This window comes from Octopus bimaculoides, chromosome 1 (genome assembly GCF_046866305.1).
Source record: "Octopus bimaculoides isolate indiv1 chromosome 1, ASM4686630v1, whole genome shotgun sequence".
In the NCBI taxonomy this organism is placed as follows: Eukaryota; Metazoa; Mollusca; class Cephalopoda; order Octopoda; family Octopodidae; genus Octopus; species Octopus bimaculoides.
In genome coordinates, this window is record NC_142928.1 from 201138124 (window position 1) to 201151394 (window position 13271).

Below are 13271 nucleotides of genomic sequence, written 5' to 3' on the forward strand. Positions count from 1 at the left end.
ATGACAGAGAGCTTTGGCATTATGTCATGCTTAAAAAGAAGAGCCATCAAGCCAAGTAAAATTGCATTCGTGGCAGATACTGGTGTCCTGCAAATGGCACCCATGCTGGTAGCACGTAAAAGCACTCATTACACTCTTGGAGGGGTTGGCATTAGGGAAGGCATCCAGCTATAGAAAACCATGCCAAATCAGACTGGAGTCTAGTGCAGCTTTCCAGCCCTGGTCAAACTGTCCAACCCATGCCAGCTTGGACAACAGACGCTAAATGATGATGATGATGATGATGATGATATATATATCATCACTATCATCATCATTGTCGTTTAACAACTTTTTTTCCTGCTGGCATGGGTTGGATGGTCTGACCAGGGCTAGTGAGAAAGAAGACTGCACCAAACATCTGTGTCTGTTTTGACATGGTTTTTATGTCTGGATGCTCTTCCTAACTCTGACCACCCCCACAGATTGGATTGACTGCTTTTTATGTGACACCAGCACAAGCAAAGTCAGTTTTGGCAAGGTTTTTACAGCTGGATGCCCTTCCAAATGGCAACCACTTTACAGTGTGAACTGGATGCTTTTTAAGTGGCACCGGCACTGACAGGGTCATCAAGTACCTTGCAAAACAAGAATCCCTTGAGAAGGGTGGGGAATTGGAGGAGGGGTTCTTGTGTCAAATGATGAAATGTTAGAGAGACAGGAACATGTACCTTGCTGTAGAGGAGGCACAAGATTACCTGACCTGAGAGATAGGGGAAGAGAGAGAGAGAGAGAGAGGTAACAAGAAATAGAACAGAAACAGGTGTACTGCTGTAAAGGAGAGGTGTTTATATATATATATATATTGCTATTTGTTTATTTTCAGCAACCTCATCACCAAACCCATTCCTTCCTGGTTCACAGCAGCAACCAACCTCTATGACACCCAGAACAATTGTGGCATCTGGAGAACATCCTTGCATTAAAATAAGCTTAACAATTGATTCAATTTCTAATGCATCTGTGAGTAAATAGATTCATGTAACTTATTTATATTTACTTGTTATTTCTTATCAGTTTTTTTTCCAGCTGGTTCTTCGCCAATTTCGGCTAAGAATTTTTTTTCCTATTATTTACCTTTGTTTTCCGGTCTCCCGTGGATGGTGACATTTGCTTTGAAGTCGGTGAGGGAGATGAGCGCGCACACATCCACACCGACTGACTTTCATAATATCAATTATATATATATATTTGTGTGTGTGTAGGTAGGAGCCCGATAATATCGTTTGTAAATTCTTGATTGTTTTAACCTGATTTTTTTTTTACTGCGCAAACTGGTTAGTTAGGTGGTGTGCCCTCGCTTTACCTTCGCCCATTTTGTGACATACGACAGAAATAATTATAAAACAATACAATAAATATGTTTAAGACGTCTACAAGTTTTCTTATTTTTATTTTCGTTATCAGTTTACAGATAAAATCAATTACAGAACTCAGTGGTTCTTTGGCCGCTTCTATCATTAATAACTGATAAAAGTAAGTTACCTCCCCTTGTATCGTCTTAATATTGACAAGTGTCCGTTTTCCGTTTTATTTTTTAGTATAAAATATTTTAAAATAGATGAATCTTCCTAATTTTTTGCACACTTCATTCATTTTGGATATATTTCCCATTTTCATATATATTTAAAAAAAAATTAGGCGTCATTTTCTTCGAGAGGTGAGTTTCGAAAAGAGCGTCAGCTGTTTTGGCTGCGATGAATTTTCTGTTTCGGTTTTGTTTTCTTGCTTTCATTTTGACAGCATGAAGGGTCGTGACTTGCACATTTATTAGTTTTTTATTCACATATATCCTTCTTCCTCTTCCTCCTTTTCTTCTTCTCCATTTTTTTTCCTTCCTTTTTTTCTTCTTCTCCCTTTTCTTCTTCTTCTTCTATTGACTGAGCCCATTGTGAAGATAGTCTTGTCACCTTCCTTTGGCCTGCAAGGGCCAACTGTTTTCTTTTTTGCTTGATAGCCTTAGCGAAAGAGGTTGTGTGGTGAGCCAGGTTGAAAGGGCTGAAGACAGACACTTTCTTCTTTGACTAAGCCCTCCTCAGCTTTTTGAAGCTTCACTTGATAAGGAAAGTGATGGTGGAGAAGGAAGTTCTGCCCCACCCCCTAACAATGTGAATGTTGCAAGAATGGTCCAAGTGAATGGGTCTACTCTAAGCATACTCCTGTAGACAAAGTGGAGAGAGCCCTTACTCTGGTGGTCAGGACTCTTGTGGATTTGTAGGGTTTCCACGAGTAGTCCTAGGAGATCCCCACCCCCTTTTCGAGAATCTTGTTATAATCAATTGCTTTTCATTATTTATACTGCTTTCATGTAACCCTACATTTTATTTGTCCTGTGTTGCCCACAATGTTTTTCTTAGTGTAAACTCTTTGTGGTCAATAAAAAATTATTATTGAGTGAGAGAGCAGTGCATGTCATCAAAGTGACACTGGGGTAAAATATACGAAGCCGAGTATACCCATCATGACTACCCATCTGATAAGGGTACACCAGGCACATGCATCACAACCATATGTGCACGACATGGTGATCTCATATCAAGATAAACAGCACATGACCTTGTAGGTGGAGCTCAGTTAGAGTTTTCTTCAGGTTGAGTAACCATCCTGCTCAAAAGATCACTGAATAAGGTTTGTTTAAGGATGTTGAACGAAACACCCATGTCTCCAGGGGTGAGTTATCCAAACCTCAAAGAATTCCTCTTAAGACATGGCTATGATGCTTCCCAACTACTTCTGCTCGTGATCACAGATGCACATATCAGCCACTAAGGGACGTGTTCAATTGATTAAGGTAAAACAACTGACAAGCAAATCTGTGGTATTGAGCAGAATATTTGCTGTAGCCCATCTTTTTATACCAAGACAAAACAATGTACATGTTAACACTTCCAATCAGTTAAGATCAGAAGCCATGAAAGCCACTGCCTGGTACTTATTATTAAGGTGGTGAGCTGGCAGAATCATTAGCATGCTGGATGAAATGCATAATGGTATTTCACCCATCACGACATTCTTAGTTCAAATTCCGGTGAGGTCAACTTTGCTTTTCAGCCTTTTCTGGGGTCGATAAATTAAGTACCAGCGAAACACTGGAGTCAGTGTAATCGACTACTTCCCGTCCCTACAAATTTGAGACATTCTGCCTTTAATAGAAATGATTATTATTGTTGTTGTTGTTATGGGTAGTGGGTAGCGATTTTCTTCACTACTTCAGGGAGTGACGACCCTGCCTGACACGAGTCCTGGGCTCAGCTGGCTCCGGCTGACAGTACCTGGTATGGGCCCCTACCCAGGGTTACAGAAAGGAGACAACCTTCAAAGAAATCCGGAGTGGAGCCCCGTAGGCGGTTTAGTGTTCGACTCGACACTCTTCCGGCAGCTCCTGCGACCAAGCTGGTGCCAAACGTAATGCTCTGCACTCCTTCGGACAATGTCAGCAAGATCGAGAGAGGAATCCTGACGATTGGGCTAACCCAGGATTTTCTTACATCCAGCCCAGGCCTGCGCAAAACTGGAGAGGACAGGAAATGTAAAAACCAGACTGGATCAGTTTATGCACAACTCCATTGTCTCCTGAGATAAAAGGATGCCAGCAGTTATTGTTATTATTATCACTGAGGTCAATGTAATTGACTCTTCCCCCTCCCCAAAATGGCTGCCCTTACAGCAAAATTTGAAACCATTATTATTATTATTATTATTATTATTATTATTATTGTTCAGTAGTTTTATTTTTATAACGTGCTTTCACTTCACTACCGAGTGCAGCTCTGTGTGCCTTGGGTATGTGCTGTGGTTTGCTGTGGTGCTCTTATGGTTACTGTATTGAAAGTGTTTTGCGTAGGATGTGTGCAGTACCCAGTAGTGCAATTTTCTGTATGTTATATATATTTGTAAGTCCTGATGTTTTTGTTATGTATTTGTCTGAATATTTTTTTATTATACCTAAGACACCTACTATGATAGGAATTGTTTCTGATTCTAGATTCCACATTCAAGTTACCTCTATCTCCAGGGCTCTGTATTTTGAAAGTTTCTGTTTCTTTTAGAGATGAGATGTTACAGTATAACTGAAAACTTTAAGAGGGGGAGTGGCAGGGGCAGTTATGAAATATCTTTATGTAATACAACACAGACATTTAAATTGATTGGGTTTTTCTAAGGATTTCTCTGAGACGTGGTTCTCCTGGGATATTATCTAGATGTTTCTGACATCCCTTTTTTTTTTTATCATACCTAGGGCACCTACAATAACAGGAACAGTTTTGGTTTTAAGATGGCACTACCAGTTCAAGATAAACTCTTCAGGTCAGACAGGCTTGTCTGAGGTGCATGCAGAGAGGCAAAACCATTCTGCATGCTCTCGTTTAGTGTCCAGGCATTGCTGACTTATGGAGTTATGTTGAACAGCTGCTGTCACGTGTGGGATGGATCCGTCTGTTGTCTGAGTCTGTAGTGATGATTGCACTGCCATCCCATTTCAATCAGGCAAGTAAGGCAATTTTCCTTTGCCTGGTGGCTATGGCAAAAGTGGTTGTTTAATGGGCAAGGTTGAAAGGCCTGAGGACAGATACATTCCTCTTTGGTAGAACTCTCATTGACTTCCTCAAGTTTCACTTGAAAAGGAAATTGAGGGTGGAGAGGGAAGTGCTGTCCTCGAGTGTGTTTATTGAAAGGTGGCTGAAAGTTCCAAAAATGGCAAGAGTGGATGGTGTAGACCTGTGAGGTGGAGAGGGCACTTGCTCCCAGGGTTTCATGGAAATCTCGGACAGTGGGGTTCCTCGATTATCCCTAGAGGCCTTCCTGTATCATCCTTCCTGCCACTTTTTTTCTAAACCCTTGTATGCTATGCATTTGTCCCTTCTTTTCCAGTGTAGACCATGTATACTTAATAATCTTTCTTTCTTTCCTTTTTTACCATTTCATTCTATGTAAACCCCAGCACTTTATGTCTGTCTTTGTATTACTCCCCTCATCCTTCACACTTGTGGCAAATAAATGAAAGAATTATTATTATTATTAAGACCAAAGTTGTTAGTAAGAAGGAAGATAAAACTCTCTTTGTTTCAGGTAAATGGCCCTGCTCCATATGTAAGGCCAAAGGAGTTGGAAGAAATTCCATGTGCTGCATCCAGTGTAAACTATGGGCAGTGGAATCACAGGTAGATTAAGAGATAAAGTTGTCTTTGTATGTGGCAGATGTGCAGGAACAATAAGCAATAAGAGCACACAGGAACTAGATTCTCTCAAATGCCCAGGAGGTTCTCCTGAGGTTGTAGATAGTTTCTGTTACCTAGGTGACCGAATTAGTAATGGTGGAGGATGCTCTGAAAATATTGCTTCTAGAATAAGAATTGGGTGGAGGAAGTTCAGAGAGCCATTACCTCTGTTGCCAACAAAAGGCCTCTCTCTCTCTCAGAGTGAAAGGTAGACTCTATGATGCTTGTGTTTGAACGGCTATATGTCATGGCAGTGAGATGGACTCTGTATGCATAAGAAATGTGTTGACTGGAAAGAAATTATACTCCGTTGGATGGGCAACATCAGTGTGCATATGCAACAAAGTGCAAATGTATTGAGAGAAAAGTTGGGCCTAAGAGTCAAATGTAGCTTGCAAGAGAGAAGACTGCATTGGTTTGGACATGTGATGTGTATGAATGAGGACAGCTGCATAAAGAAGTGCCAATCACTGAAAGTGGACGGTGTCCATGGAAGAGGGAGACCCTAGTTCTTCTGTCTAGCTTTGCTATTTCACTTTTTGTCACAAAAGCTGCTAAGTAAAGATACTGGCCAAGTATTTACAACTTTCACTAGATTCAGACCATTTAGCTTTGACTTCATTGGGTTCCTCACCCTTCTCAGTTTTTGTTTTCATTTCTGTTGTTAGTTCCCTGTCAGATCCTAATACTCCGAGATAGCTATAACTCTCTCTTTCTTTTAATGATTTTTTTATGTCTGGCCATTTAGTAATTGGATGCCTTCTGGTCCTGGTCCCTTCCAATTTAGCATTCTTCCTAACACTTTACTCATTAATGCACTAGATAATCTTAGATCTGGCTACTTCTTCCTTTGTTTTCTTTAACTACCCTGCATCTCCTTTTGATTGTCTGGCTTATACCAAATATTAGTCCAGAACATTCTAGCTTCTTCTGCATTAGGGTCCTCATCTTCAGTACTTTCTTCTCCTCTATTTATTTGGTTGTAAGATCTCTTCTGGTCTGTCTCGAGTCATTTATTCTGTTGATACTGATCTGTTGTTTTCTGATATCTGGAGAGCTTGCCTGCTATTTCTGTTACACACTGTTTCAACTCTTCTATTACTGTCCCAAATCCTTTCTCTCTGACTAAGTATCTTTTCTCAAGAGATTTGAATCTTGTGTTTCCTATCTTGTTCAGTTTCCAGGGTTTCTATTCTACTCAGATCTTGTCTTAAAGTCTTCTCCTTATTTTGTAATTTCCTTTTTCACACTTGCCTTTTTCTAATCTTTTCTAGTGAGATATCTAATCTTCTAGTAACTACTTCCCCTCCTGCAGAGATCAATAAGTTAGTGCCTTCTGTATTTTTAGTATCCATCCTGCTGATAACAGAATCTACTTTCCTAGTCGTATCTAGCAACATCCTTCTATCGGTACCTTTTAATCCTGGCAATCTTTTTCTTACTTCTTCTCTCATTACTTCCTGTAACTCATCTAAAATCTTCTGATCTTCCTCACTTAAATCACTTAAGTCACTGGTGCCAGTTGTCCCTTTCTTATTGTTATTTTTTCCTTTAGCTTCTTCTTTGGTTTGAGATGTATCTCTTATCTTTTATGCTCTTGTTTGTCTTTCCTACTGCCTGGTCTTTCTTTTCCAGTTCTCTTGTGATCTCTTCCACCTCCAATTCCACTTTCTTTTCCTATTATCATTAGCTTGATCAACTAACTTCTGCTCAGTCACTTTAAACATGCCCTTCTCTATCCAAAGTATTAACATCCATTTTCTATAGCCCCTTCTTTTAGGTGCACTTTCTAAGTAGCACTACATCACTACCCTGTTTTCTTTGCTGATGCTGTCTTAGGATAAGAGCTGTGGTTAATCTGCATCTTTACTAAACCACTACCAAGCAAGAGGCCTTCCCCTGAAGGTCCAACCTCATTTTTGCTGTTACAACCAGAGTTTCTACACAAACTCCTGTCTCTTATAAACTGGGGTAATGCATTGCTCATCAACATCATCATCATCATTACTAGTACCATTTGACATCTGATAGTTTCAAGTAAGTTTTTATCGCATCACTTGTAACATTTTTTGTGCTGCAGAGGTGTGTGCAGCATTGTGTTGTTGTTTTTTTTTGTCAATGAGGGGGGGGGGGGTATTGCCTCAGTATGTTTTGTTATGGGGTTTGGACTAAGTCTTTTCTTGTATTAGTGTTTGTATTGTGTGTTGTGTGTGTAGTGTAGTTGTGTTCTTCTGATGGTTACTGGGCCTCTTTTGTACATGTTGGGCTTTGTTCATTTTATTGCACATTTCTTGTATGAGTTCATTCCTGTGTGCTTTCGGGGAGTGTTGCATTCGGGAATATGACTTATATCGTTTCAATGGAGTCATCGTCATCTGTCCATCATTCTCTTCTGGTTTTGTTAATCATTTGGGCCGTGACTTCTGCACTGTCTGCAAAGAAGTGTGTGATCTTGCATTTTCATAATGAAAGAGAATGCCCTTACTATTATTAGCAAGTGCTGGATGTTTCTGAGGGATCACCACCTTTAATTTGTCCATCTTGTCACAGTACACACCCAAACTGATGGTCCTGTCCATGGGAAGAAACTTCCTTCCAATCCCACCAAATTGTAAGTATAACCTTCTTCGAGTGAACCCCTGCTTTGGAGGTTGGTTCTGGCAATTCTTCACACTTCTCCCATGATTGTTTGTGCTTCACATTGTTATAGATCACAGGTGTCAAACTGCAGGACCGTGGGCCACATCTGGCCCGACACATAATTCTATCCAATCTGCGAGAGAATTTTAGGCATTTTGTAATGGCTCCGGCAATATGAAATGCAAACCACAATTTCCCCAATTTAGCAGCCTTGTTCAACGAAAGGCTGCCTGAGAGCCTTCTTGCATCTATCAGAACAAGTTAAATGACAGTTGTGTAGTGCATGAATGTTTGTTATCACAGTAACCTAGCAACAGGATGTTGCTAGTTTTGGATTGGTGCATAAGAGATGAAAGTAGTGTTGTGCCCAGATATTGCATCACTCCTCCCCGCTTATGCCATATCAAGCGCCTGTCTGTAGATGCACGGTCTTAATTTTAAATCAAAGCCAAGAGAAAAGTTGATTCTGAAAACAGGGCCTTCCAAAGCACTGGGAGGCTCAATATATATTTACCAATATTGGCTGTAAACCTGTGTGTCTGATATGTGGAGATAATGTGGCTGTGATCAAGGAATATAATCTAAGACAGCACTACAAGACTAATCATTGAGACAAATTGCAAACTTTGAATGCAGAACAGAAGCTATAGAAGGTAGAAGGAAAGTAATTTTGAGCTGTTTTACAACCCATTTGCCATCGACATGGAAACTGCACCTGTTCATTTTCAGATGGAGCCCATAGAGCTGTAGTGTAATGGGGTGCAAAAGGCATAGTATGACAGTGAGGGGCCTGCACAGTTCACTCGTTTCATTCCTAAAGAGACGCCCCAGCTTCGTCTACATGCGGCTCAAATCTTTAGCATGTTTGGTAGCAGACATCTGTGTGAACAGCTGTTCTCTGTGATGAAGATTAACAAAACATCACACAGGAGTTGTCTCCCTGATGAACAGCTTCTGTCCATCCTGAGAATCTCCGCAGCATAGAACCTTATTCCATAATATAAACAAACTTGTTGCCAAAAAATGATGTCAAACATCCAGCCCTAACAAACTGGAATAAGAGCAAAAATTGGTATCCTTTCATTTAATATTATTTTAACTTTTGTCTGTTTTAACTCAATGTTTAAAAAAGGTTTAGTTTCCCACTGTTTTATGAATGTTTATCCAGTTTGGCCCACAACCTTAAATGTGGTTTTAGAGTTTTGATCCCCTACGTGATTGACTTTGACACCCCTATTATAGACCATCCATTTTTTTTTGGGGTCTCCTGTCATAATTTCTAATTTCTCATTTGATAAGAGGGATAGAATGGAATGGAAATCCTTTTTTGCCCCTTCTGGAGCATAGGGCCAGTTTCCCGGTTTCCATGGCATATGTGTTCCTGCCTAGCTGGACGGGACGCCAGTCCATCGCAGCTTTTTATTCAAGAAACAGGAAGAAAGAGTGAGAGAAAGTTGGGGCGAAAGAGTACAACAGGGGTCACCACCACCCTCTGCTAGAGCCTCGTGGAGCTTTTAGGTGTTTTCTCTCAATAAACACACACAACGCTCAGTCTGGCAATCGAAACACCGATCCTCCGACCGTGAGTCCGCTGCCCTAACCACTGAGCCATTGCGCCTCCACGATAAGGGGGATATAACATGATATTTTGATTAATGTTTTAATTACTGATTTGAACATCATATGGTTGTATCCTTAACAACATTCTTTGCAGTCTTGGAGGTGCTTGTACAGTGTTTTTGCTTTCTCTATTTTCCAATTCCTTGTGGTCTGATTCGGTTTGGAACTTTTTCTCATTCACATATGGATGAAATTTTTCCCAACCAAACTATTTCCTTCCATCTGCCAACTGGAATTCAGTTGGTGAAATTTTTATATTGTACAACAGAAAAATAATCTATTTTCATAAGTTTTAAGATAGTTGTGTTACAAAATATCATCACCATCATCATCCTTTAACATCCATTGTCCATGCTGGCATGGGTTGGACGGTTTGACCAGGGCTGGTAAGTTTGAAGGCCTTCACCAGCCCCCAGTCTGATTTGGCATGTTTTCTACAGCTGGATGCCCTTCCTAACACCAACCACTCCGAGAGTGTAATGGGTGCTTTTACATGCCACTAGCATGGGTGCCATTTGTGTGACACTGGTATCTGCCATGACTGTGATTTTGCTCAGTGTGATGGGTCTTCTGAAGCATGACATAATGCCAAAGGTCTTGGTCATTGCCTCCCTCAGACCCAACGCTCAAAAGGAACTCAGCCACCCTGCCTCCATGAGGCCCAACGCTCAAAAGGAACTCAGTCACTTTGCCTCTATAAAAAAACAAAAAAACAAAAATGAAGGCATATGAGATTTATCAAGTTGTAAATTGTTGCAAGTGTATGCACAGGAAAATAAGTTCTCTAAATCTAATTTTAATGTGAATGTTTCATAAAGCGTGAGGCTGTGTGTGTGTGTGTGCATGCACTTTTGTGCTTTAAGCTGGTCTCTCAAGGCAGAAAGAGAGAACGTGTATTTATGTTAATATGGATTGGCAAACCATCCTGTGGCTGAGGCAACTTACTCCTTTCTCATCAAATTCAACTTTGAAGATTCTTCATGTAATGCATTGGTAAAACATCAAAGAATAGCTTGTTGAGAATTTGCTGAGCCTTCTTGATTGGCCAGTTGTAACCCAAAAGTTGCTCATTGGTCTGTTAAAACACAAAGTTAAAAAAAACAAAAACCAACAGATTTTGTTTCCTTGCTTTCCACATTTTAGCTGGAGTCATGGTGACAGGAGTACAAGAACCCCAACGAAGCAATTGACCAATCACCATTGCTGTATAATGTGGTTCAAGACCAAGGTGTTGTTTGCAGATAACACACTGGGAAAAGACTGTCCAATTGCTGCACATCTTTCTCTGAACCTACTGCACACATTTGCAGACTTCACTTGCAGATGGTACACACACTGCAGACTCACTTGCATTTTGTGCAAAATCATACAGAGCCCCTTGTTTGCACCTTCCATGACAATAACTTCTGCCAGCCTAAAAAATGTACTGTTTTTTACCTGCTGTCAACCATTATCTACTGGTGAACATTTTGATTTTATAAACACCGGCATTTGTGCATTCATTTTCTATAACACGTTATTCAGCTGACTTTGTTAAAAATGGAAATATCTTTTGTACATTCTCACAAATGCATGTAAACCTTATTACCTTGCATGATATTGTCAATTAACCCTTTAGTGTTTAGACTGGCCTAATATGGCCCAAACATGTAACTTGTTTTATAGTTGAACTGGCAAGATCCAGCCTTTGTAACACCTCCCCTACAATGTCATGCTAAAAAATAATCCCATTATCAAAATGTTTAAAACCCTTACAATACCAACCTGGCTGAAACTGGTTCTGGCTCTGTGGTACAAATGTCTTGTTTTCATAAGTTTTGAATTAAAATCTTCCACCAAACCTTAGTCACAATTTATGTTCCTAACACTAGCTTAATGATAACGAAGTTATTTTATTAAATTCTTTGTTATATTTAAAATTAATTGAAAGAAACAGAGAGCATCTCAAAATAATCCCATTATCGAAATGTTTAAGCTATGAGATAATGGCATCGATTCAAAGCAAGGTGAATAGATAAGCATTGGATTTGAGTGAGGAATCTGACTGGTAAAGGGTTAAGATGTATTCCTGTCTGAATCCTGCCCAGTTGTTCTGATCTCTCTCTTAGCTGTAATTATATGAGAGAAAGAGAGAGAGAGAGAGAGAGAGAGAATGAATCTACTTTGACAACAAATGATGTATTTAATACCTTAATGATGTTTTTCCTAATTATTTTCTTTTCATTTGCAGAGCAAAACTACATGTTGAACTCATGGAGAAGAGAGGTATTTAATTTTTTATTTTTAATCATATTTTTGTAAAATTTTTTCTTTTAGACATCAATTTTCAAAAATAATACTTGTGAAAATTTACAGAAATAAAACAATAAAACTTTTACCCATCATTATCATCATCATCATCATATGTCTGTTTTCCATGTTGGTTTGGGTTGGATTGTTTGAAATGGAGACAAAAAATTTCCAGTTTCTTGTTTTATTTTGTGTGTGTGTGTGTGTGTGTGTGTGTCAGGTCACTCTTGAGTGCTGCTGGTAACATGTAATCCAGTACAACCTGTTGCATGGTCAAGCCGTCGGCGACTAAACTGGCAACCCTATCAGACTTGCTTGATGAGGAAGGCAAAAGTCTTCTTGGGCCAATAGGTGGAGGTAGTGCAGTGCAAGCTACACCCACTGAAAATTATTCATCCACACAGGTACTTCCTGTACTCCAATTCTCAGTAAAATCATTTAATTGGTTGGATAGCAGAAACCTAAAAATGTACTTGTAACTTACTCTAATATGTCTCAGACAGATTCAGTAAATGGCAAAAAAGGCTTGGGAACATCAGGGGAACAGGTCTGGCTTGGCAGGTGTCCTAGTGTATTACAAGCTGGACCCAGTCATCATCTTGCCACTGTGGTCAAACAATCTCCAAGAAAAAGTAGAAATATGCATCCTTTGAATTTTGTTTGTTAGAATGTGCGCACACTCCTTGATGATAATTTCACAAAGAGGCCAGAAAGGCGTACTGCACTTGTTGCATGTGAGCTTAAGAAATATTCCCTTGATATAGTTGCACTCTCTGAAACTCGTCTCTCTGGTGAGGGTCAAGTAAATGAACCTACTTCTGGATATATTATCTTTTGGCGAGGCAGACCTGAGAGTCAGCGTAGAGAATCTGGTGTTGGGTTTGCTCTCAAGAATACATTAGTGTCCTCCATTGCAGAGCTTCCAAGTGGTATATCTGAATGGATAATGTCATGCTGTATTAAACTGACAAAAGGTAGGTTTCTTACCATTGTCAGTATTTATTCACCAACAATGTCTCATTCTGATGAAACTGTAGGACAGTTTTATGATGATCTAGCACAATTATTGAGGAAAGTACCAATTTCTGATAAGCTGGTCATATTGGGAGATTTCAATGCAAGAGTTGGAAATGACCATGTTTCATGGTCTGTTTTAGGCCAACAGGGAATTTGAAAATGCAATAGAAATGGAGAAGCTCTTTTGACATTTTGTGCTAAGAATAATCTAGTTGTCACCAACACTCTGTTTAAGTGAGAGGCATCCACGAATACAGTGATGAGTTTAGCGAACATGTAGGGGTTCACCAGGGCTCAGTTCTCAGCCCACTTTTATCCATTATAGTCCTCCAGGCCATAACAGAGGAACTCAAGATTGGATGCCCGAGGGAACTGCTATATGCTGATACCTCACTCTTATTGCAGAATCTTTAGTAGAATTGGAGAAGAAATTCCAGGTATGGAAAC

The 13271-nt window shown here is 39.8% G+C and overlaps 1 protein-coding gene across 26 annotated transcripts in view; it reads left to right on the forward strand.

The window, feature by feature from the left end:
* The window catches only part of LOC128249665 (protein mono-ADP-ribosyltransferase PARP15-like), a 62590-nt gene that overhangs the window by 15448 nt on the left and 33871 nt on the right, over positions 1 to 13271 (forward strand). For 9 of the 26 annotated variants that reach the window (XM_089337872.1, XM_089337814.1, XM_089337774.1 and 6 more), the window contains 2 exons: positions 866 to 1002; positions 11749 to 11783. The exons of 1 other annotated variant lie outside the window; for it this stretch is intronic. In XM_089337872.1, the coding sequence (XP_089193998.1) occupies positions 995 to 1002; positions 11749 to 11783 (43 nt within the window). In that variant the 5' untranslated portion in view covers positions 866 to 994. 16 more of the 26 variants (XM_089338029.1, XM_089338447.1, XM_089338137.1 and 13 more) reach the window with 12 other exon arrangements.